General features: G+C 43.4%; 1 protein-coding gene across 8 annotated transcripts in view; it reads left to right on the top strand.

Moving 5' to 3' along the window:
* Positions 1 to 681: 681 nt before the first annotated feature.
* The window catches only part of LRCH2 (leucine rich repeats and calponin homology domain containing 2), a 57428-nt gene continuing 32634 nt past the window's right edge, over positions 682 to 25475 (top strand). For 2 of the 8 annotated variants that reach the window (XM_083422592.1, XM_083422591.1), the window contains exons 1-2: positions 684 to 1193; positions 23944 to 24088. In XM_083422592.1, coding sequence (XP_083278718.1) covers positions 707 to 1193; positions 23944 to 24088 — 632 coding nt within the window. In that variant the 5' untranslated portion in view covers positions 684 to 706. Of the gene's footprint in view, positions 1194 to 23943; positions 24089 to 25475 lie in introns of all 8 variants that reach the window. The other 6 variants (XR_014507009.1, XM_083422595.1, XR_014507010.1 and 3 more) reach the window with 4 other exon arrangements.

Raw genomic sequence — 25475 nt, 5'->3', positions numbered from 1 at the left:
ACAGAGACATGACAGGTTCCACAATCCGTTCTGTCACCTTTTTAAAAAAGCGATTGGTAATTGTGGCATCTCTAAAGTCTGCTGGGATTTCTTCTCTTTCCCAGATGAGCTTGTGAAGTTGTTGTGTAAATTCAATTCCGCCCACTTTGAAGACTTCAGCAGGTATCCCACCAGGTCTGCTGTCTTTGTTGTTTTTCATTTGGTTAATAGCTGTACACAGCTCTCCCAGATTTGGAGATACCCCAAGCTCATCTCTAACTTGTTTTGGGGGAATTTGTGAGAGGACCCCAGCAGCTACAGGGGCGTGGGGGCGGGTCAGGTAAGCCCCTCCCTGATGACATGAGGTGGCGTGTACACCCACCCTCTGAACGGCAATGCCCGTCAACTTGCGCCCCCCCCATATATTTTAACTGGGGCCCCCCTAAGACCCCTCGGCCCGGCTCCTCAGATGTTCTGACGGCAGAATCGGGAGGCCGCCCCTGAATCCCTGAGGCGCCGCCTGAGGAGAAAACGGCCTCGCCTCGCGCCCGCCCGTTCCCGCCTCAGGCAGGCGGAGACGCTCCCGCCCCCTCCCCCCCCCCGCTCTCTCTCGCGCGGCCCGGCCCCTCCCCGGCGCCTGCGCAGTACGCGCGCCGACGCTGCTCCCTCCTGCCGCCGTTTGTTATTATTGTGGGTCGCGCGGCGTCGGTTCTCCTCAGCGGCATCGATGGCGGCCGGGCAAGGCGGAGGCACCACGGGCGGCGGCGGAGGCGGCGGAGCAGGGGGCTCCGGGCCCAGCTCGGGCCCAGCCGGCCCTCCGCCCTCGTCCCCGCTGTCCCTGCCGCCCCTTCCCCCGCCGCCCCCGCCTCTCCCTCCGCCGCCGCCGCCGCCCTGCTCGGAGTTGGGCCTGCCGGGCTCGGGGTTCTTCGGGCTGCCGGCGCACCTCACGCTCTCGTACCCGGGCACGGGGCCGGCCTGGGCGGCGGGCGGCGGAGGCGCTTCGGGCGGCGGCGGCGGCGCCTCGTCGTCCGCGTCGTCTTCGTCGTCGTCCTCCCCGGCGCCTCCCTCGGGCCGCAGCCTGGAAAAGGCCCTGGAGGAAGCCGGCAGCTCCGGCATCCTCTGCCTCAGCGGCAGGAAGCTCCGGGAGTTCCCGCAAGCCTCCGGAGCAGCGCCCGGGGCCGCCGCCTACGACCTCAGCGACACCACCCAGGCCGGTGAGGAAAGACAGGTGGGGCGGGTGGGGGCGAGGTCTGTGCGGGAGAGAGAGGGGAGCAGGGCTCTCTCTTGGGCAGGGGGTGTCCGTTGGCAGAAGGGGCGCGCAGGAGAAGGGCGCGGGAAGGGTGGGCGGCGGAGTGAGGGGTGCGAGGGGAGGGGGAGTTTTCGGATGAATGAATGGGTGGAATGGAGGGGGGACAAGAAGAAGAGGAGCCAGCGGGGAGGAAGGGGGGGGGAGGTGAAGGTGACGGATGTGGGATGGGGGGGTGGTGGCGGTCGTTGCATGGAGTGGGGGTCGCCGTGGAGTGGGCTGATTTTGGGCCTGTCACTCAGCCTCACCTGCCTCGCAGGGTTGCGAGGTTGTAAAATGGGGAGGAGGAGAGCACTGCACTCCGCTGTCATCTGAGGGCAGTCATTCCACCAGGCTTCCTCAGTGCCACATTGGAGTTTTCTTGTGTTTCATTTCCCTCTTCCCTCCTTTCCCCCCTTGTATGCTGTATTTTTGTTCGTTTGTTTGTTAGAATGTAAGCCTGCTGGTAGAGAGCGCCTTGTTTTGACTTCATGTATGTAAGCTGCTCTGGTAGCCTTTTTTTGCCAGACGAATTGGGGGTGCAAGTGCTCCAAATAATGAATGAATGAATGAATGTGTGCCACTTTGAGCTTGCTGGGGGAAAGGTGGGCTATACAGTGGTACCTCGCATTACAGACGCTTCAGATTACAGACACTTCAGGTTACAGACTCCGCTAACCCAGAAATAGTACCTCGGGTTAAGAACTTTGCTTCAGGATGAGAACAGAAATTGCGACGCCGCAGCACAGCGGCAGTGGGAGGCCCCATTTGCTAAAGTAGTGCTTCAGGTTAAGAACAGTTTCTGGTTAAGAACAGACCTCCAGAACGAATTAAGTACATAACCTGAGGTACCACTGTAAATGCAATCAGTCAATGAAGAGGATGCATCAGACATGAGGGAAAGATAAAAAAGAAGAGTTGAAGGGAGAAGAGTTGGGGGCTTGCGGTTGGAGAGGTGCCTGCATGCAAGGAGAGGGGATTGCAAAAAAGGAAGGATGGAAAGGAATGGAAATGGTGTGTGTTTGTGTGTGAATGAGTGAAGATGGAAGCAGGGTTTGTATAAAAGGGTACAGGCTTCAGAAATGGTATTTGTGATTTAGGGGTTTGCTATGGGGGCAGCTAGAGCTGGTTGCAGAAAATGTTGCTGGAGGTGGAAAAGGGGAAGCGGGAGGAGGCTTGTGTACATTAAGGGAGAGGCGGCCGCTGCTGAGGAAGGTGAAGGTGACAAGGGGGGAGTTGTTGCAAGTAGGGGGGCTGGGGAAGATCCAGGCCCTGGGGAAGATCCAGGAAGATCCATGAGGAGGAGGGTGCTGTGTGCAAGGAAGGTGTTGGGGATGCTTGGGGAAGGAGCAGCGTATGAAGGGGAGGGGGGCTGAATTGGCTTTATTGTTTGCTTCTGCAGGAGAAGAAACTAGGGTGGCAGAGGGCTGTGCTGCCAAGGGTGGGGAGGAAGCTTGTAAAGGGGAATCCATTTTTCTCTTTAGGAGAAGTTAAAGAGAGAGGGGGTTGAGTAATGGATGCTGACTTGAGAAAAGTGGTGTTTGGGGGAGCAAGGTCAAAGCTGCCTTTCTGTGACTGAGTATGATGGAAGGGTGACAGGATTAGCATGTGGCTGGATTACAGGGCTAGGGGCCTAGTTTATTTGTTTACTTTTCAGGAGGGGTTAATTTGTTTACTTTTCAGGAGATGGTTTGGAGCAATTTAAAATCTATCACAAGGTACCATGTAGGATGCATGGGATGTTAGGCTGTTAGGTTAGGCCTGCCCTGCTGATAGAGCTGCAGTGGGAGGCAGGAGCATACCTGTGGGGCTGGCATTGTTGCAGGGAGACAAGGTGTGTGTGGCGGGGTGACATTGTGGGGATGTGAGGACAAGGTTGGATTGAGAGTGGAGCAAGATATTGTACAGCTTGTGGTATGTTGTTGGGATTAGAGCTTCACTTTTGAAGCACAGGGCAGGGGGATGGGGCTGCATTGAGAAGTATGTGTGGGGAATGCGATAATGGATTTGGGGGTAGAGAGGAAAAAAGAGGAGCGCAGCTTGCTGCCAGAAGGAGGGCTGGCCTGAAATGTCGCAGAGCATTTGAGAAGAAGTTCATTGTAGCAGCACAAGATGGAGAGGCTGTGGGGTGGGTTGATATTCTTTTGTAGTGGATGCACAAGGTGTGTGGGAGTGGGTGGGGGATGGGGTTTCATGGGAGAAAAAACCCTGGTACTTTGTGGATTAAGGTTAGGGTTAATCCAAAATGCTACAGAGTTGCTACAGGGATGCTACAGTGAGATAGATTGCAAGTCAGACTTTGCCAGAGAGAGATATTCTCTCTCTCTCTCTCTGTGTGTGTGTGTGTGTGCACGCGCGCTCACGTGTGTGTAAATGGGATAGGAACTGGGTGCACTGCAGTTGCAAGGTGAAGCTTTGAGGCACAAGGATAGGTTGAGAGAAGGGTTGGGGAATTAGCATAATAGGGATTAGGTTAGTTGGTTAGATTTGCAAGAGAAAAAAGAAGCTGGAGGATAGGTGTGATTGTAGGAGAATCATGACAGATTAGTGTCCTGAGTGTGGAATGTGAGATACAAGTGACTGCTTTTAATGGGTTGCTTCTTTTATAAATGATTTGTTTGACTGGGGCACTGGCTTGATGTTTAAATATGCTAATCCAGAGAGGTACAATGCCACAATGCTTCTAGAACATTAAGAAATACACATGCTGTGGTTTTGTTTATAAATACAAGCAAAGCAGCATATTGGCTATATATAGATACTTATTAAATTATAATGCAGAGTTCTTATTTGAGGCACTCTTGGGACCAATGTAAATTTAATGGGATTCATAAGCTTCAGGAGTAGTCTTGTAGGACTATCCATCAGAGCTGTAAACATTTAGGAAATCTTGCTTGGTATTCTTCCATTTCTCAAAACTGAACATTAATGATAGCTTGGAGATTGAGATGGTGGCTTAGAGTGCAGAGTTAGATAATTGATTTATCATTCTGGATGCAAGACTACAGCACCTGTGACTATTCTGTGATCCCATGGTCACTGTTGAGTCCTCATTCTCCATTAATCTCTGTTGAGGGCTGCATTTTGGATCTCTGTTAAGTTCTCTGTTTATTGCCTTAGAAGCAGTACAATTAAAGCAAGAGATAAAATTAATGAATGTCTCCTGCCTATAAACAGATTCTACTTAAGTATATTGAACACACTAAGATCATTACTATATATAGTGCTATCAGTATTCTTCAATATAAAGATCTTCTGTATAAAATGTCTGTCATATAGCAAAGCTTAGGTCCCCTAAAGAAGTTCATTAACTTGGCACATACATAGTTAATATGCCAAGATGTTTAGTATTAATAATAGGTGGTTTGTGAATAACTGCTTTTATTAACATTATCACTGTTAGTACTTTCTGCATTTCATTTCCTTGCTATTTTCAATCCTTCCAGCTTTGTGTGGACTCTAGGCCAGGCATGGGGAATCTCTGGCCTGTGGGCCTAATTAGATATAGTCAGGGTCGTTATTTGATCTGCAAGACCCCCCCCCCCCCCGCAATTCATGCTCTCCTACCCTGCACCTGATGTCATATATGAGGCCAGGTGTGGGGCAGGTAAGGACCCTGCTCCCTACTTAAAGCGAAGTTGGCAGGCACTGCTGATCAGCTGGTTCATGGCACTTACAAAGCTTTGTGTCTTTGCCCTACCATCAAAGAAAAACTTCATCTGACATAATAGTGACATTCAGCGAATTGACAGGTAGCTGGGGTCACCTACCTGTCAAAATGGTCTCTGCGGAAAGATCCCTACTCCTGCCGTGGTCCATGAAAGCTATTATTCCTCAATAAATTTGTTAGGTTTTAAGATGCCTCATTACTATTTTTTCTTTATACAACAATGCATGTAGACAATGACATCTTAATCATGTACAGTTAACATGTCAGGAAGTGATAATCTGCATTTTTAAAATCAAATACCATCTTGACAGTGAGTCCTTGAAGGCTTGCTCCCTGTCTTGCAAGCCTTTCCTGGCCTGGGAGGGTGGGGCCCTGAATGACTCCAGCTATGAAAGCTGAGACTGCTGAACAGAATCTTGGGCTAGAGCAGGGGTCAGCAAACTTTTTAAGCAGGGGGCCAGTCCACTGTCCCTCAAGCCTTGGGGGCGGGGGCGGACTATAATTTGAAGGGGGGGAAAGAAAAAATTCCTATGCCCCACAAATAATCCAGAAATGCATTTTAAATAAAAGGACACATTCTACTTATGTAAAAACACACTGATTCCTGGACTGTCTGCAGGCCGGATTTAGAAGGCGATTGGGCAGGATCCGGCCCTCGGGCCTTAGTTTGCCTACCTACGGGCTAGAGAATTGTTTAGGATTTTGTTGGGAGGGGGCTATTGCTGTTGTTGCTGTTATTTTTTTTTAATCTTTATTTTGGATCTTATGGTTTATGTGGAATTGGTCCAGTTTGGTTGTGTACTTTTTGATTATATGTTTATGAGTACTTTTGTTTGTTGGTAGTTACGTTATTTTGAATATATTGAGTATAGTCTAAAATTTGGAAAGACGGCTTACAAATAAAACGATTGATTTTACCTGGCTTTAGCAGTGTTAAAGTAAGAAAATGTAATGAAATTTATATTAATGAGGCCCTCTCAGTCAAAATTTTGTTTAAAGCTCTTTGTCAGAGAAAACAAGTGCAGGGGCGGGGAGCAAATTTGAAAGCAGCAATAAAATGTCCACCCTGGTTTCTTGGTTGTATTTTGTGTAGGCTGCTTTACCTTAAAGGAGCTGCTGGTTTACCTTTCAAGCTTCAATACCCTTGAGTTACAAAAGTTTTAAGTGTTTCACCTACCATTTTATAATGTAGGGTACAGCAGTCCAAACCCTCTTTGAGGGTGGAGGTGGCATTTGTACTTCGGATTGGGCAGAATGATACTGCCCTTCTCTTCTAGCCTCTGCCTGCAGGTTGTTGCCAGTGTAACTCAGCCAGCATGGAACGCATTCTTGTGCTGCATAAGCAGAAGTGCCATTGGCAGGTTCTCTGCTGGATCCTGAGCTGGTCCTGCTGTTGTCACATTGGGCTGATTCAGGGACCATTGCTGCGCCAGCTCCAAGCTAGCCCAGCAATTTGCAACCCCCGTGTGTGTGTGACAAGGCTGTAGGTATAGCTGTGGTTCCGATGTTCATTTAAGCCTCCTCCACCCTCAGCAACCTAGGTTAGGATCACACCCTTTGATTTGTTCTAGTTCAACTTTGTTGTGGAGTGGCAGGGTTGGGCATTTTCTTGACCAAAAATATTTGATTGATTGGTCAAATTGATATTTTTTTTAAAAAAAAAACAACCCCAGAAACTTTATTGCAGTAGTAGAAAATGTACATTAATAATCACATTAGATAATTACAAATTTTGTTTTACATAAGTTACCTGTAAGATAGACTAAAAATATAGAAAGTGTTGAGAGCATATATGAATCTGCTATTAAATAAATTAGCAGATACTTAGCTTGCAAAAACTTGGCAAAAGACAGCCAAGGAAAGGGTTGTCCTTGTTTCACAAGGCCAAGTAGGAGGGACACAGAGAAGGGCATCTCTTTCTGATCTTAGGAAGAGCATAGAATGATAAGGGAATAGGTATATTATCAATTTTCCTGTACCCAGGCCATATAGGGTTTCTAAAGTAGTCACAACCACTTTTAAGGGTGCCCAGAAGAAAATGGGCAACCAGTGCAGGTGTTGCAACATAGGTATAACATGCTCCCATTGGTGCATGCCAGTAACATGGTTGGTTTTGTTTTCTGGACCAATAGCACATCCCAAATACTTTTTAAAGTATGAAATAATTGCAGAATATTATTATCTTTGACTTTTATCCTGACACATCAGGCTCAGCAAAGTAACAGCAACAAATAAGGGTTTATAATCTTTTAAAAGGCAGAAGTGTCAGGACTGAAGCTAGTTAAAGATCTTGGCTTGTTCTATCTTGGCAAGCATAGTTTCCTGACTTGGACATAACGGGATGCTGATTTTTGATTAAAGACTTCCTGGATTAATCACAGTATGCTGAGGAGGGTTGAGGTGGCAAAAGAACAGAATATGTGGACACAAGGCTCGTATTAGGTCACTATATGTATTTCATAACGGGGTCACTCCCTGGTTCTGCAGTAACCCAGGACTGCTCTCTTAAGCAGGAGAAGTTGTGGAGAACAAATGACACTGTGTTCTGTTGTGAGAAGGGTGTGCATCTTTCCCCTGATTTTTTCCAGGATATTTCATGAATACATTTTTATTAAAATAGGGCATAAATCCTTAAGGTAGAGTCCAGCAGATTGCGAAAGCCTCAGCTTATTATACAGGCAGATACACTGAGTTCATGTTCTCCCTCTTTCTTGTTTAACAGGAATAGAATGTGGCTTCCTGAGTACTGCTTTTTAAAACTAGGCTTATAACATTCATAATTGCAAAGAGAAAAAATGTGATGCGTGGGCGATGTTGGCTTAGGGCGCAAGGAGCAGAATGTAGCTTGGGCTGCCCATGGTTAGAGGGCTCTTGAAATGAAGTGGTTAAATATAATTTAATGATGCATCTTGCATGTTTTGGATGCCAAAACTTGAAAGTTATTTCATTTGCTTTTTGTTTGGAGGATTGCCCTGCTTGTGTGATGTGCCAGGAGAAATAAGTTCAAATAAACCTCTTCAGAGCCTTGTATGGCAGTCATGGGATTTTGAGGCTTGGAATCCTCTTCAGTGCTGCAGGCACTTGACTAGTTACCCTCAGTCTTGTCAGCTATCAATAGCAAACTATATAATTGTTAAATAAATGATCTTAAGTATTTTCTTTTCACTCTGGAACATGCAAAAGAATGGGGGTAAGCCGCAACCATATGAGAAGAAAAATATGGACTCCTGCCATTACAAAAATCACACAGAAAAACAGACTAAATTGCATGCTTACACTGTATTCAGCAGCAGCTTCAGAGATAAAATAGATCTGTAGTCTTTAACTTTTTCAAACTTAGGAATCTTCTTCAAACCAAACATGTATTTGGAGACCCTCTGCCATTTATTTGCATGATGGTAGTGCTGTTGTGACTCTCTTTAAATCAGGCCGTGATGCAGTAGTGCAGGGGTCGGCAAGGCTTACCGGGCACGGGCCGGATCATTCCTGCAGAGATCTTCCATGGGCCGGACTGGTGCAGCTTGACACCGGAAATCACATCTGCGCATGGCTGTGGCGCCAGAAATCGCTTCTATGCATGCCTAGATGCCAAAAATTGCACCTGCGCAGAAGCGATTTTCGTTATCTGGGCATGTGCAGAAGCGATTTCCGGTGCCGCGGACATGCACAGATGCAATTTCCAGCGTCTGGGCATGCACAGAAGCGATTTCTGGAGCTGCAGAAGAGAGTCCCTGTGCCACGCTGTGCCCGTTTAGCGCTGCGTGCGGGGACTTGCTGAGCAGGCGGCTCCGTTCAGGGGTGGCTCTTGGGCTGGTTAAACAGCCTCCATGGGCTGCTTCCGGCCCATGGGCCTTAGGTTGCCTAACCCTGCAGTCGTGGTCCCAACCCAACAGTTAAAGGCCACTAATCTATACTGCTCCCCCCCTTTTCTTTTTCTCTTTCCCCATAAAATTCTATTAAAGCTTTTTCATAGTACAATAAGATACAAGAAACAAATCTAGATAGAAACGAAAACAGAAATAAAAAGAATCCCTGACTCTCACACAGGGTCTTTCATTAGCCATCTATTACCTTCACGTGTATACAGTCCCTTCAGTGACCCAGAGTAGAGGACATACACACATACAGTGGTACCTCGGGTTACAGATGCTTCAGGTTACAGACGCTTCAGGTTACAGACTCCGCTAACCCAGAAATAGTACCTCGGGTTAAGAACTTTGCTTCAGGATGAGAACAGAAATTGCGCGGCAGCGGCACGGTGGCAGTGGGAGGCCCCATTAGCTAAAGTGGTGCTTCAGGTTAAGAACAGTTTCAGCTTAAGAACGGACCTCTAGAACGAATTAAGTTCTTAACCCGAGGTACCACTGTATACAGTTTTCCACCAGCACCATGCAGTACTTCCAGTCCCACCTCAGATAATCGTATCAAAAGCTACCAAGAAGCCCCGATGAATTAACAACTCCCCTTTTGTTTCTCATGACATTAGTCATCCTTCAGGGCTTTGTGCAAGTACTCTTTAGTTGCTGTCCTGCCAATCCTGTTGTTGTTTTGTGCCATCTTTCAAAGGGACACTTTGAGGTTATATAACATGTTTCTCCCTGCATTAATAAAATAATAATAATATCCATTTATGTCTTTGTTCAGTGGACCTTAAACCCTCCTTCCTCTTTGGGAACAATTAAGGCAAAGGCTTTAGTCATGATTTACTTTCATCTGCTGAGAAGTAGTACAGTTAGTGCCCCAGAAGGCTGGATCCTCATGTCTGGCCCAAGGCATACTTTTCTGTTTAGATTCTTTCTCCTTATTTGAAATATTAATGGAATTCGGACCGCTGGTGGCCGTTGAATAGCATTTCATTTCCTAGTACCTTTTTCTGTTAAGGAGCCTTCTTGGGGATCATGTTCACATTAATTATGTTCTGCTGGGTCTTTTAGTTGGTTTCTCTAACTCTAACAAGCCTGGTAGATGAAGGGAACGCAGTGGATGTAGCCTACCTTGATTTCAGCAAGGCATTTGACAAGGTGCCCCATGATATTCTTGTAAAGAAGCTGGTAAAATGCGGTCTTGACTATGCTACCACTCAGTGGATTTGTAACTGGCTGACTGACCGAACCCAAAGGGTGCTCATCAATGGTTCCTCTTCATCCTGGAGAAGAGTGACTAGTGGGGTGCCACAGGGTTCTGTCTTGGGCCCGGTCTTATTCAACATCTTTATCAACGACTTGGATGATGGACTCAAGGGCATCCTGATCAAATTTGCAGATGACACCAAACTGGGAGGGGTGGCTAACACCCCAGAGGACAGGATCACACTTCAAAACGACCTTGACAGATTAGAGAACTGGGCCAAAACAAACAAGATGAATTTTAACAGGGAGAAATGTAAAGTATTGCACTTGGGCAAAAAAAATGAGAGGCACAAATACAAGATGGGTGACACCTGGCTTGAGAGCAGTACATGTGAAAAGGATCTAGGAGTCTTGGTTGACCACAAACTTGACATGAGCCAACAGTGTGACGCGGCAGCTAAAAAAGCCAATGCAATTCTGGGCTGCATCAATAGGAGTATAGCATCTAGATCAAGGGAAGTTATAGTGCCACTGTATTCTGCTCTGGTCAGACCTCACCTGGAGTACTGTGTCCAGTTCTGGGCAACACAGTTCAAGAAGGACACTGACAAACTGGAACGTGTCCAGAGGAGGGCAACCAAAATGGTCAAAGGCCTGGAAACGATGCCTTATGAGGAACGGCTAAGGGAGCTGGGCATGTTTAGCCTGGAGAAGAGGAGGTTAAGGGGGGATATGATAGCCATGTTCAAATATATAAAAGGATGTCACATAGAGGAGGGAGAAAGGTTGTTTTCTGCTGCTCCAGAGAAGCGGACACGGAGCAATGGATCCAAACTACAAGAAAGAAGATTCCACCTAAACATTAGGAAGAACTTCCTGACAGTAAGAGCTGTTCGACAGTGGAATTTGCTGCCAAGGAGTGTGGTGGAGTCTCCTTCTTTGGAGGTCTTTAAGCAGAGGCTTGACAACCATATGTCAGGAGTGCTCTGATGGTGTTTCCTGCTTGGCAGGGGGTTGGACTCGATGGCCCTTGTGGTCTCTTCCAACTCTATGATTCTAACTCGTATTCTTTGGCAAATTACTGGCAAATAAACTGTTCCATTATCAGCCTCCTTAGATATAATGGCCCTCATTAGGTATAATGTCCAGACAGACTTTTGCCAGAATTGTGCCTATTAGAAGCACTAAGTAGTTTTGCGAAGGTCTTTCTGAGGCATGTTGCCTTTCTATAAAAACGTTGGGTGTGGTAATGTTCTTTTTGTAAGATTAGGCATAGCAACATCATGGACTTGGAAAAGCCAAATATGTTATTGTGATAGCCAGCATTTTACTACAAAGGTTCTTGACATATTTTGAGTATAGCCTAGCAAACCAAAAGTATGTAAGATTCCCTTAAGTATTGTTTTTTTCAGAGAGGGGAGAAAGAAAACCAGTATAATCGTTATACTGTATGGTACAGTTTTATTAAATATACAAATGAAAGAGGAAATGAAAGAGAAATACCCACAACATATATTGCAATATGGTATATTGCAATACCCTTTAGTTCACTTCTATTATTTGTGTTTTCCAAGTTGATTGACTGAAGAATCCATAGAACTGGTTTACTGTAGTCACTTCATTTTTATGTATTTTTAAATGATATATTTTGTATTTAAGTCCCCCCTATAATTCACTTTTTGTCAGTTAAGTCATGTTTTATTATTTATGTTTGGACAAATTTGTAAATATGTCAATAAAATTTGTCAATAAAATATAATTTAAGCTGGTTTTGGCAGTGGTGCAAGGGAGATGCCTTCAGTAACAGCAACAATAGAACCTGGCATTATGGGCTTTTTCTTGAGATTAGTTGAATCACTGACATGGTGCTTACATACTAGTATCTCCCCACCCCCACACCCCTTACATAGAAACATAAGCCCTATCCCTTAGCAACAAGAAAATATAATTTCCCTTCTTTGAAAATGAATTAATATCTTTCTCTGACATTGCAACTGAGTATTGTGAAAATGACAGATGTCAACAAATGAACTATTACGGCTTCAGTCTGAGCATAAGCACATAGAATAGATCATTATTCAAGGTCCTTCTGTTCTGGTCCAGGGTAGATAAGCCAGCAAAGAAATAGACAGATTTTTCAAATGTGAGTTCTTCCAATTCTTTAGGAATGAACAGTGCTGGATGACAAGAAGCCTCAGATTTAGTTGTGTACTTCCCGCTACAAGAATGTCTGTGTTTGAAAGTGCCCTCTTGACCCAAACATAGTGTTCACCAAATGCCATGAGAATCTACTGCAGCACAGGCAGGAAAAAACAACCAGCCAGCCAGAGCAGGGATGAGGGTGGGAGGTGGATGAACCACCAAATCCAAAACCTTGTTGGGCTCTTGCCACCAAGGTGGAAGTTGTGGGGAGGGAATTTTTATTCTTCCCCTGTTTCTTTGTTTTAAATAGATTTTATTCTTGTTGGGGCTAATGAGGAGGAAAATCTGTATGTTGATCTCAGGGCCAACATACTTCCCCAACATTCTAGGACTATTTTGAGAGAATGAGCGGGATTTGGAACCCCAATCCTAAACTGCCCATTTTTGCCCTTTCCACCATTGGAGCTCTAAATGCCGGGAAGCACCAGCAATGGTTCATTCCATGTTGGCAGGAAATGAGTTTCCAAGGGCATCCCCTTCTCTACCTGAAGAGGGTGAGATCTGTAGTATCCCATGGCTCCTATGGTGGAGTGTTAGAAAATCATTCATATATTTATTGCCAAACAGCACCTTAAACCTGGGTTACGGTCGCCAGTGAAATTTCTTACTATAATTAAATTCATTCCTATACTGCTTTATATTTTAAAGTGAGAAAAAAATCTCAAGGCAGTTTTCAACACATAAAAACATCAAATTAAAAAATCCAGAATAAAACAAATTCAGGCTTCAAGGAGAATATTTCGGACCCTTCTCTAAGTGACATTTTGCTTTCTCCATATTTATTTATTTACCTACTAAATTTATATGGCTGCCCCATAGCAGAAGTACTCTAGGTACCCAGTGTGGTTCAGTTGTTAGAGTGTTGGATTTAGACCTGGGAGATTAGGGTTCAAATCCCCATGCAGTCATAAAGCTCACTGGCTGACCTTAGGCCAGTCACAGCATCTTAATCTCACAGGGTCATTATAGGGTTTAACCAAGGAGCGGGGTGAACTTGTACTTCTTGGATGAATAGGTGGGATATAAATGCTATAAATAAGCCCTTCTGCTTACCTGCTTAAGAAAGCTGGAGGGGCCTGCCAGATGGGATGTCAGTTGCCAACCTGGCACCCAGAGATCTCCATGTCACAATTGGACTTACACCAGTTGCAAAACACACCTGGCGCTTGAGGAATTTCGAACACTGCTAGGATGCTCTCCTAAAGACTATACAATTGTGCCCAAAACTTCCTCTTTCTTCCAGCAGTATGAGGAAGCCATGAATGCCAGGCATACTATAATGTATAGCTACTTTATTATTATTATTATTATTATTATTAGTAGTAGTAGTAGTAGTAGTAGTAATAGTAATAGTATAACATCCTTCATCTGACGATCCCGGGATGGTTCACAACAGAAAAAACTTCAACCCCTTCATACTATAGAAGCTTTTCAATAGGACTTGTTACCCTTCGTTTGGAGTTATATTTGTTTACCATTAAAATATCAGATTTGGGGAATGATAGGTACATGCCTCTCATCCCTTATTGTGGATAACCAATCTTCCGCGCAGTCTTCAATAGGGTGAAGACCCACTAGTGACTTCAGATTCTTTCTTGAGCGTTCTTTTTAACCCTCATTAAAGAGCAAAGAAATGGACTCAAGGTAAGCAAACTGTGTGTGGCACTGTTTTTCTGTAGCAGCCTCAAAAGACTTTATCTAAAAAGAATAAAAAAGTACCATATTGATTCTTCCGGAAGGGTAAAACTTCACCTCAACTCACCCCTCTGCCTTTCCCCTGCAACTGAATAGCAAACTTGCTTTACATCATAACAAGTCTTTGCTAGAGCAGTATATAAACTCTGATAAAGATTGCCAGATCATATTTCTAGGCTAAGCTAATCATCACTTGACAAATAGCCAAGCTTTACAAGAAATGGAATTCAGCAGGGCATAACTACCTGCTTAAGAACAGAAACTCCTCTTTGATGACTTCCTTGGAATTTACACTACGTTCAGCATATTGCAAGTTTTTTAATAACTGAAAGATAGGATTAGTATCGAAAAGAATATGGTCTGTAGGTCAATATGCAAAGCAGGATTCTCCTTAGTGCACATCTATGATGACCACCTTAAATGCAGCAATATCTTTTCTTCCTTCAGTTTGAATGGATTTCTTTAGCGGCCCAATCCTGATCTGTGGCTTTGACAACTTGGAAAGATATACAGTGGAACTTTTCAGTTTGAGTGATAAGCAAGCAGCATATTTTGACATAATTTGTGTGTGTGTGTGTGTGTGTGTTTGTCTGTGTGTGTGTGTGTGTGTGTGTTCATGCTCTGAAACTCTAAACCCCTTAGCAGTCAGAAAGTTAACCTTACTAATGTGCAACACTTTTGCTGCCATTTGAGTGATAGGCTTTTTAATTGTAAATCCAGAGATTGCGTTGTGTGGAACATGAACCCTTGCCATTTTTTGTGTTCCATGGATGTGTTTTATTTTATTTTTTTTCCAAAAAATATTGATTTTCACAAAATTATAAACAAACAAACATAAATCATAACCTTATTAAAACTAATCTTATTAACATTGTTAAGTGACTTCCTCATATCCCCCTGGTTAAATTTCAATGCATATCATTTTAACCGTTTTCCAAATCAGTATTCTTATAAAATTAACTTAATCACTTAACATCTTTCTTTCTTTCCAATTCAGCATTAAACATATTGATTCATCATGTTACATATTTAAATCCTAAGTCTATCTGGTAATTGCAAGCTTTTTCAAATTAGTTTAACTTAACATATTTAACTAAATAATCATTAAATTTCATACATTTTTCCTGGTACTCCTCCTGCTTCTGGTCACGGACTCTTCCAGTCATGTTGGCTAGCTCTGAAAGATCCATCATCTTCATCTGCCATTCTTCCACTGTTGTTACTTCTTGCGTTTTCCACTTCTTAGCTAATAAGATTCAAGCAGCAGTTGTGGCATACAAAAATAATTTAACATCTTTCTTGGGCAATTCCAAACCTGTTATTCCAAGGAGAAAGGCCTCTGGTTTCTTTATAAATGTATATTTCAACATTTTTTTCAATTCATTATAAATCTTTTACCAGAGGTCTTTCACCTTGGGGCAGCTCCACCACATATGATAGAAGGTACCTTCTTTTTCTTTACATTTCCAACATAGATGATCACAGTAATGATAAATCTTTGCTAATTTAACAGGGGTCAGATACCATCTATACATCATTTTCATTATGTTTTCCTTTAACATTGTACATGCAGTGAACTTGACCCCTTTCTTCCACAATCTTTCCCAATCCTCAAACATTATGTTATGTTCTACATCTCTTGCCCAATCTATCATCATGGATATGTTTTATTGAGGAAACGGGAAGACATGCACACATTTGGAAGTACTGCTTCGTGGTTGTATTAATGAATGCAGTCCTAAATTGGTGCTAGTGTTCCTGTGCACATGAGGTGACTTTGAGGGTTGTTCAAGCATACAGTTGGGAGGTTGCCCCTGTAATGAGGTGATGCAAAATTTATATGCTTGAGCACTGGCCTTCAGACAGCACTGAGATGGTGGACCTCCAAGGCTTTGAAGTAGGGTAGATAAAAATCAATGATTTTTTATTTTTTTAAAATCGGATTCATCAGGAAATAAGGATTTGTTTTTCATGTGTACTAAAACTAAAAAACACACACGTTTAACCACATCAGTTAATGAACATGGATACGTATGCTATAATGTTATTGCTTTAGTTAAATAAATTGTTTAAATTTATTTAAATGTTATTAAGGAAATTACTACTTTTTTCCTTCCAATAAAGTACAGCAGAAAACTTGTCTAAATATAAAGAGTTAACTTATTAAACTTCACAATCATTTCATAATTATCTGTCTATGTACGGTATTTCTAATAGTATGACCAAATCAGTAATTTTTGATATAACTGTAAAAGCTACTCTGAAAATTTATTATTCCAAAAATGAAACCATCCTCTGGTTGTAAATATTAAGATTATACCAGCAAGAATATAAAAAAGAAAGAAAGATTTAAATCAAGTCTTACTGACTAGGGATTTAAATCATGATTTAAATTGATTTGATTTGAATCACATCCATGTTGCTTTGAAGTAACTTGATTATTGGTACGGGGGATGCCTGAGAGCAGAAGGGATTGTGGCTTTGAAGAGACTTTTGCTGAGTCTGGATTTAAGGGAGAAGATCAGATTAAGAAGCACCATTGAGGGGTTTGGGACAAGTGAATAGACGATAGCATTTGGGTTGGTGTTTTCCTAAGCCAGCTGTATCTGTCTCATTAAACAATACAGTTACCTACTTACACACATGTAATGCTTTCATGACACACATGGGCTGTGTAGCATGAGAATAGACGCCTGCGTTCCTGAGGAACTCCTGAAGAGTGCTTGATTAACTGGACAACTACTTTGTAGAGTTCCACACCCCTACTACCCAGTTGCTCTTCTGACCTTCTTTGCAACATGCACATGCTGTAAGCAAACTATCATTATTTGTATGCTGGAGGTAGTTGCATAGTTCACCTGAAGAACAAAGACATGCATATTTGTAGATAGCCAGTGTGCCTCATTACAGAGGCAGGTATTTGGAAATGTTTAGGATAATTTATGCAAAATTTGCATGGTGTCAGTGCACTAACTCTACTATTTTATTAAGAGGTTTAACATTCAGGGCAGAAAGTAATTAGTGTGTGGCTTCCTGCAATGCAGATTGATTACTATGATCTCATCTTTTAGGCCTTTCTTTGTGTCTAAATGACCTTTACACCATCTTAGTTATAATCCCGTGTCTGGCACAGTATGGGTTAGCTGATTCTGTGTTGCAAACCCCACCCCTACCCCGCCACGTGCAGTGTTTTTATTACAAACATGGGATTTGTAACTGTGAGAGCATAAGAAGAGACCTGCTGGATTAGACCATAGGCTGATTTAACTCAGCATTCTGTCCCCAACAGACTTCACAGATGCTTTTTGGAGCTTCCAAACAAGGGGTGAAAGAGACCAGACCTCCTCCATTGGCTTTTATGCAGCAGCTGGAATTTGGTGTCATGCTGTGTCTGGACATCCAAGATCCATTTTGCCATTGTGGCTCATTATAAGACCAATTCATTTGTCTAACCCCTCTTTAAAGTGATCTGAGCCGGTGGTGATCTCCACAATGTGTGTGACAGTGAAAATTCCATAAATTCTGCCCTCTGAAGTACTTTCTTTTGTCTGTTTTGCATCTGTTGTATGGTCTGAAAATACTCCCTATCCAATTTTATTGAGTAACCAGGAACGTAGGGTTATAAGAGATGTAGGGGCGGGTATTTATTTCGTTCATGCATACTTTTATAAGTCCTCCAATTATGGTATGTTTCCCCAGCCACCTTAGTAAAGACCCCAATTGCTCCTAACCCTTTGATAATTTTGGTTTCTCTTTTCTTTATAAATGCAGTGACCAAAGTTGTACACAGTAATCCAAAATGACCAATAGACTGATACAAAGGCGTACAGATGTGGGCAGTTCTGACTGCAACTTTGTAATAATCCCTAGTAAGGAATTTGCCTTTGCACAACCCTCTCATATGGAATTTATTATTTGATCCACTACACCCACAAGATCTTGCCTAATACAGTGGTACCTCAGGTTACAGACGTGTCAGGTTACAGACTCTGCTAACCCATAAATAGTACCTCGGGTTAAGAACTTTGCTTCAGGATGAGAACAGAAATCGGGCGGCAGCAGCGCAGCTGCAGTGGAAGAGGCTCCATTAGCTAAAGTGGTACCTCAGGTTAAGAACGGACCTCCAGAATGAATTAAGTTCGTAACCAGAGATACCACTGTAAGTCACTTGCCTGTTCAGATCCCATCAGCTTCCATATATGAAGTTTGGACCATTTCCCTCCGCACCTATCCAGTTATTTGACACCCATTTGCAGTTTTGTTGCCAATTCAGCTAATACAGTGGTACCTCTGGATACGAACAGGATCCGTTCCGAATCCCCGTTCGCATCCTGAAGCGACCGTAACCCGCGCATGCGCAGGTTGTGATTCGCCTCTTCCATGCATGACGTCATTTTGACCGTCTGCGCATGCGCAAGTGGCAAAACCCAGAAGTAATGCATTCTGTTACTTATGGGTCACCGCAGAGCACAACCCCGAAAGCGCTCAACTAGAAGCATATTTAACCCAAAGTATGACTGTATTGACAAATTAAATTAAAGGTGCCTGAGAATTTCTGTTAGCTATATTTGATGTAGTTGTTTAGATGCCCACTTTGGAAGAAAACCTGAATTCATGGGTATCTGGTTATCACCTTCCACAGCGAAGAGGGGTGGGCGCACACATGTGCACACACACAAAACTGCAGTTTTCCTATTCCACTTTAGGAACACACATACGCACACATGTCTTGTGGTCTGACAGATATTTCTGACAGATATTTAAATAAATGTGCTGACCAGGCCCCAAGTTGAACCGCCAGTGGACTGGCTTAAGCTGTCAGTCCACCGTATTTTTCACTCCATAAGACACACCTAGTTTTTAGAGGGGGAATGCAAGAAAAAAAATATTATTTAAAGGGAGCGCTGAACAGAGCCTATATGCATGCCAGGCTCTGCTCAGCAGAGCCGCGTGGAGCATGTGTGCGGCATTTGCAGGATTTTCCCCGAGAAGGGAGAAGGGCAACCCGTCAGTCCCTTCTCCCTCCTTGGGGAAAAGCCCCCAAGAGCTGCATACACACTCCGCGTGCTCTTTAAAGGGAGCGCGGCTCTTGGGGGCTTTTCTGGGAGGTGGGGGAAGGGACTGAGGGGCTAAGCCAGAAGCTAGAACAGCAAGAGGGAGCACTGCGCAGCGATCCCTCTCACTGCTCTGGCTTCTGGGATAGCCGCTCAGCCTGCACTCGCTCCATAAGACGCACACACATTTCCCCTTACTTTTTAGGAGGGAAAAGGTGCGTCTTATAGAGCGAAAAATACGGTATATAGAATTTTTAGGCTAAAGTTCTTAACGATACATTGTGAAGTGTTTTTACATACGTTGCTGTTGGTAACACACACACAATGCATTTAGTATTTTTTTTCTTGCAGGTAGTTGACAATTTTATCATCATGGTTTACGATACACATGGTTTCAAATACACATGGTACGAATAAAGGTTGGGGAAGAACAGGGAGGATAGAAGAAAATAATTGAATGTGCCTGCCCACTCCTGTGACCTCTAGCATTATAAAAGCATTTCCATCTGTAGTACATGGAGGAGTGTCTGCCACATGAACCTGCTAAAGTGGCAAATAAAAGAAAAGGGCCTTTCTGGTTATGGCTCCCTTTCCAGAGAAGGTATTTTTGGCATCAGCTATTCTCTGGGAAGTTTTAACCTCTCTATCCTGCTGCTATGATTTTATACTTTGCACTGCAGCTGATTTGTTTTCTTGACTATGACTAGCTTTATATTTAAGCACTGGCCTGGCAGCCATTAGTGACAAGGGATCAAAGACACCACCTTGTGCCATCTGTCCATGCATGGCAACTGAGCTCAGATGACGCAATGCCAGGGTACTGCTTGCCTCAGAGGTGTACTTAGTACTCAGTAGAAATTTTGTATATTTTATTTTATTGTACAGCACTTCGTAACTGATATGAAGGAGTTTATAAATATGTAAATAAAATAAATAATTGCATGCAGGTAACTGAGTGGGCTGACGTAAAAGAATTGTGTGCACGCTAGAGGGCGCTGGGGGGGTGGAAGGTAGAATGCTCCGTCAATCCTCTTCCCACTCAGCATGGAGGCCAAGTGGGCTGATAGAATAAAAACGAAATAGGCAGGTGGAACAGAATTTTCCATCCCTCCCCAGCCACCCTTCTGCAGGCAATGTGACATTCTTGAAAGCTAGTTGGGCTTATTTGCACGGCTAGTTATGACTATTTAAAATACAGTGTTGTTAAAAACAACACCACCATACCTAGCTATCCTGGAGAAAGTTACCCTATAAATCTTTGAGATTCTTAGTGAAAAGGTTTATCATATTTGATGGTAAAATACTAGACTTATTGCAAAAATATTTTTCTTTGAATTTACACTCCAAGGTGTCTTCCTATATAGCCTTAGGCAAATGACTTTTCTGATTCTGTACAAAGCTGTGATTTTTCTGTGTGAAACAGGAGAGTACTTATCTGTTCTCACTTCCGTGTTTCTGGCAGAATAGAATGATGTCTGTAGTCTACAGACAAGGAAGGAAACACTGTGGCTTTAATAATTATTAATCAAGCTTTTGAGGTTATGTCACATTGGAGAACACAAAGGGATGAAGTCAAAGAAGTATTTCTTATTTATTTGACATGTAAAAGTTAGTATGCAGCAATACTTGATCCCATAGTTCTTGCTGATGCTTTCTCCCACCCTTTGAAAAGAACTATTAAACCAGAAGAGACACCCAGGAACTATCTACAAAGAATCATTTTAAAGACATACACAGCTGAGTTTTCCATAGATAATGTGGGCATTTCATAGCCTAGTTTTGTTCTCACGTGCATCTCTCATACATTTTATTCCAACAGTTTTTGCAGAATATCTTCTTCATGCTGAGTATTATGTATCTGTATACATCAGTGTACACTGTTCTTTACAGAATATCATGTTCAAATAAGATTTAGGTGCTTGCCTTAGCCTCAAGCAACAGTTGTGGAGGAGGGAGGATAAGGAGAATTGGTCATGATGGTGGTAGAGCAGCACTTGTAACAAATATGAACACAACAAGTTGCCTTATACTGAACAAGACAAATGGTCCATCTAGTTTAGTTCACCGTTTGAAACTCCGATATATAAGTCAGACCCCAAATGGTTCCTTAAACCAGGGTCACAGTTGCCAAAACAGAATGTCTAGTTGTCATTTTTGGACCAGATGGCTCAATAGTTGTATTTTTCAATATGACCTTTGGGTTCCTAACATTTGTTCTGATTGCGCAGATAAAATATAATGGATGGAATTACAGGATGTGTTGCTAGTGTGTGAGAGCAGTCAAGATCCAAGGATCTCCAGGCATGCACTTCCAGATGGTGGAGACTTCAGGCTCCATCCTGGTGCCTAGGCATCTTCACTTGGTCACAACTCGCTGATAGCCATGTGCAAAATGTGTCTGGCACCTGGCGAATTTTGAACACTGGTTTAGTGTTGTCTACATTGACTGGCAGCATCTTTCCACCTACCTGGAGATGTCAGGGATTGAACCTCGGACCTTCTGTATGCAAAACAGATGCTCTACCACTGAGCTTTGTCCCTTTCCCTAATGTGATTATAAATACAAGAACAAAAATTGTACTTAGTGGATCAGGTCAACTAGTTCAGGATCCTATTCTCATAGTATGAAACCCACAAGCAGGACTCGAGTATAAAAGCACTCCCCCTCCTGTGGTTTCCAGCAGTTGGTATTCAGAAGCATAACTGCTTCTGACCATAGAAACAGAGTACTGTAAGCCTGCAACACAGATGGGGGTTATGTTCCTGGGATTGAACAGAAACCCAAAATTGCATGTAGTCAAAACACATTGGGTTCAATGGCAAGTGGAGGACCTGTTCCCTGCTTGAAAGGCCTTTCCCACTTGCCTGGTAGGGCAGGTCCCTGACTAACTGCAGCTACAAAAATCTGAAAGAAACTCTTGCAGATGTGGCACTGTCTGTGCTGGACCATTGTCTTGCCTTGGTAATGGACTGGATGAGAGTCAACACACTCAAGCTCAATCTTATAAGACTGAGGCACTGTTGGCAGGTGTTTTGCTAGATTGGATGGATGGGAGGTTGCCTGCTCTGGATGGGGTCGATTGGGGGTACTTCTGGATCCTTTGCTGTCTCTTGGGGTTCTGATGTCCTTGGTGGCATGGATTCCCTTCATCAGCTTTGGCTGGTGGCCCAGCTGGTGGCCCCTATATGTACAGGGATAGCCCAACTTCTGTTGTCTATGCTTTGGCAACCTCTAGGTTATATTACTGAAAATAATGTAGGGCTGCCCCTAAAGACAGTTTGGAAACTTCAGCTGGCACAGAATTTGGCAGCCAGGTTGCCCGCTGGGGCAAGATGATTAGAGCCTATTGCACCAATCCTGGCTTGACTGCACTGGTTGCTAATTATGTTCTGGGCCCAGTTCAAAGTGCTGGTTTTTACCTAAAACCCTTAAGCAACTCAGGACTGCAATACCTCAAGGGCTAAAGGTAAAGGGACCCCTGACAGTTACGTCCAGTTGCGAACTACTCTGGGGTTGTGGCACTCATCCCGCTTTACAGGCCGAGGGAGCCAGCGTTTGTCCACTCCGCAGACAGTTTTTCTGGGTCATGTGGCCAGCATGACTAAGCCGCTTCTGGCGCAACGGAACACTGGCACCACAGCAACGCACGGAAACGCCGTTTACCTTCCCCCTGGAGTGGTACCTATTAATCTACTTGCACTTTTGGGCGTGCTTTCGAACTGCTAGGTTGGCAGGAGCTGGGACCTCAGCGGTAGCTCACAACCTTTTGATTGGCAAGCCCTAGGCTCAGTGGTTTAGACCACAGCGCCACTGGCGTCCCTACCTCAAGGACTGTCTTTCCCCAAATGAACTGACCAAAGCTCTGCAATCATCATCTGATACCCCTCTTCACGTGTCTCCTCCACAAGTGTTCCAGAGTGTGGCAACATGAGAATGGGTGTTTTCTGCAATGGCTTCCCATTGGAATGCTCTCTTCAAGAAGGCTCGTCTGTCGGCTTTGTTATGCATCTTTAGGTGCCAGACAAAATATTCCTTTTCTACCAGGCCTTTGGATGATTAATATTCTACACCCTTTTAAATAAGGGAGGGGGGTTATTGCTTTGCTTTGCTTTTACTATGCATTTTGTGTTTTTATTTTGTATTTTATTTTATTTGCTGTGAACCGCCCTGAGATCTTCGGATGAATAAGGTCTCTCCCCCCCCCCCCCATGCCCACTGCCCACCTTTATGCTCACTTTTTATTTATTTATTTATTATTATTTTGCCAAGTGTTTAAAGCTGAATGTGCACAATTAAATGCACATAAGTTGTGGGCTTCACTATCCAAGTTGGTGGCTGTCACTGCCTCCTGCAGGAATGAGTTCCATTGTGTGTTCTTAGGGTGCTCTTAAGTTTGGGGAAAAGATTAAGTGGCTAATCCAAATCCAAATGCTTCATGGAAGAAATTAGTTTTTCAGAGGTGGATGCCTTTTCTTAGGACAAATCAATTGCTGATGGAACAAGAGTTTGCTGGAGTTGCTTTGCTTGATGGGTTACTGAGAGGGAACAGTGGCTCCTTTCTTTCCTCTCCAAGAGCATTGGACAGGCAAACTTCAGGCTTGCGGGATTTCCTTTGTTCTTTACTAGAGCACTGAAAGTGCAAAATAGTGACTTGGCGGGAGAATATTTTTAGAATTAAGGAGAAGTGTGCCATATTACATTTCACAAAAGCCTATCTTACCTACTTAATTTATCTAAATCCTGGTGGAAGGGAGTTCCCTTCTATCCCCAGAATTTGAAATGAGCAGAAGATGATTCCAATCTATATAGACTGTGGATGCTTGATTTTTCATCTATCTGTGCTTTAATTTCCAAAATAAAATGGCCTAACAATTCTACTAAAGCTTTTGCCATCATTTAAGAACAGCACATTTCTTGCACATCTCTCAAATGTAAACTAGAAGACTGAGCCGTGGAAATGTCTTTTCTCCTCCTCTCTTTTTTTTTAGATCTCTCCAAGAACAGATTTACTGAAATTCCTCCTGATGTGTTGCAGTTTTCACCACTTGAGACATTGAACCTCTATCACAACTGCATCAAATCAATCCCTGAAGCAATTAAAAATCTGCAAATGTTAACATATCTCAATATCAGGTAGGTAATATTTTCTTGCTTCCTAAATGTAATTGCTTGTCATCCAAGGTAGCCTGTTTAGCTCATGACTGTATCAGCGTCCTCCTGTGGGTGACAGTTCACTGAAGAACCACTTTCCAGTCAAAAGGTAGAGCATAAGAAAGTCTAACTTTGTTCCTGGTATTCCTTTTTTCAGATTGTGATGTTTGGGAGGCAAAGGTAAAAGTTTTAAATTTCAGTTTGAGCTTCTAGGAATGCTAAAAGAGGTTTGCTCATTCTGCATGCCTGTGAAAAATTTGCTGGACCAACTACAACACAGGAGAGATTGATGATGGGTTGTATCCAATGTTAGTCATACTTGGAGTAGCCACATGCCTCACTTAGGTCTAGTAATTTCAGCAGGTCTACTCTGAGTAAAACTTAGTTGGATACAGGACAATGTTTTCTGAAATAACATTAGTGTTCTCTTTGTGTGTGTTGTGTTTGATTATTTTTGAGTTGGAGTATTGAGTGTTAGACACAAGTGTAGCGTGAAGAATGTACAACTTTCTCTCTTGCTGCATGCATGTCCATATACATGGCAAAATAGATACATACATGGTGGGTAATTCCCTCCCCCCCCCCCCATTGCAAAGACTAGCCCTGTAAGAAAAATGTATTTGAAGTAGCCTTTTGGCATTGTGAGTCTGACAGCTACTCCAGCTTTTAAAAAATAACATATTGTCATAACTTGCTTTTGTAAACTCTTTAATAAAACTGACTGTTGTCTGTAGTTAGCTTGTCAGCTGTGCTTTTAGTTTTTAACTTTGAGAGACAGAGGCTTTCCTGCTAATTCTGCATGTTAGCTTTGTGACTTATTTGAATTAGTCAGATTTAGAGAGCTCAGATGTTGTAGTAGGAGAACTGTCCTCTTGTTACCTGGTACCTTGTTCTACAACAGTTAGGTCCTAGCTTTAAAAATACAGTCATACCTCGGGTTGAAATTGCTTCAGGTTGAGCACTTCCGGTTTGCACGACCTGGAAGTAACGGAACACGTTATTTCCGGGTTTCGCTGCATGCGCAGACAGTCAAAATGATGTCACGCGCATGCACGGAAGTGGCAAATCGCGACCCGCACGCACACAGGCACGGGTTGCGTTCACTTCTGGATGCATTCTGCCTTACTGTTGAGCTTTCAGTATTTTGACCAACTCAGTGGGTCCCCTCTGGCTTTATAGAAAGTGAATTTTAATATCATGTAATGAACTGAAAAGAAAGTAGGGAAGTAGCAAGTTCTGTTCCAAAGGAAGTTGCTAGCTAAGGTGTTTGAAGTCATCACATGAGAGGGATCTCCCTTTTTCTCCCCCACCCCCAAATGAGGATAGATGTGGGAAATGCAACTACCAACTGCAACTTCATTTTGCAAAG

Source organism: Podarcis tiliguerta (assembly GCF_965153285.1).
Source record: "Podarcis tiliguerta genome assembly, chromosome: Z".
Taxonomy (NCBI): domain Eukaryota; kingdom Metazoa; phylum Chordata; class Lepidosauria; order Squamata; family Lacertidae; genus Podarcis; species Podarcis tiliguerta.
The sequence above is the reverse complement of the archived record's forward strand: the minus strand, read 5'-3'. Positions and strand labels throughout refer to the sequence as shown.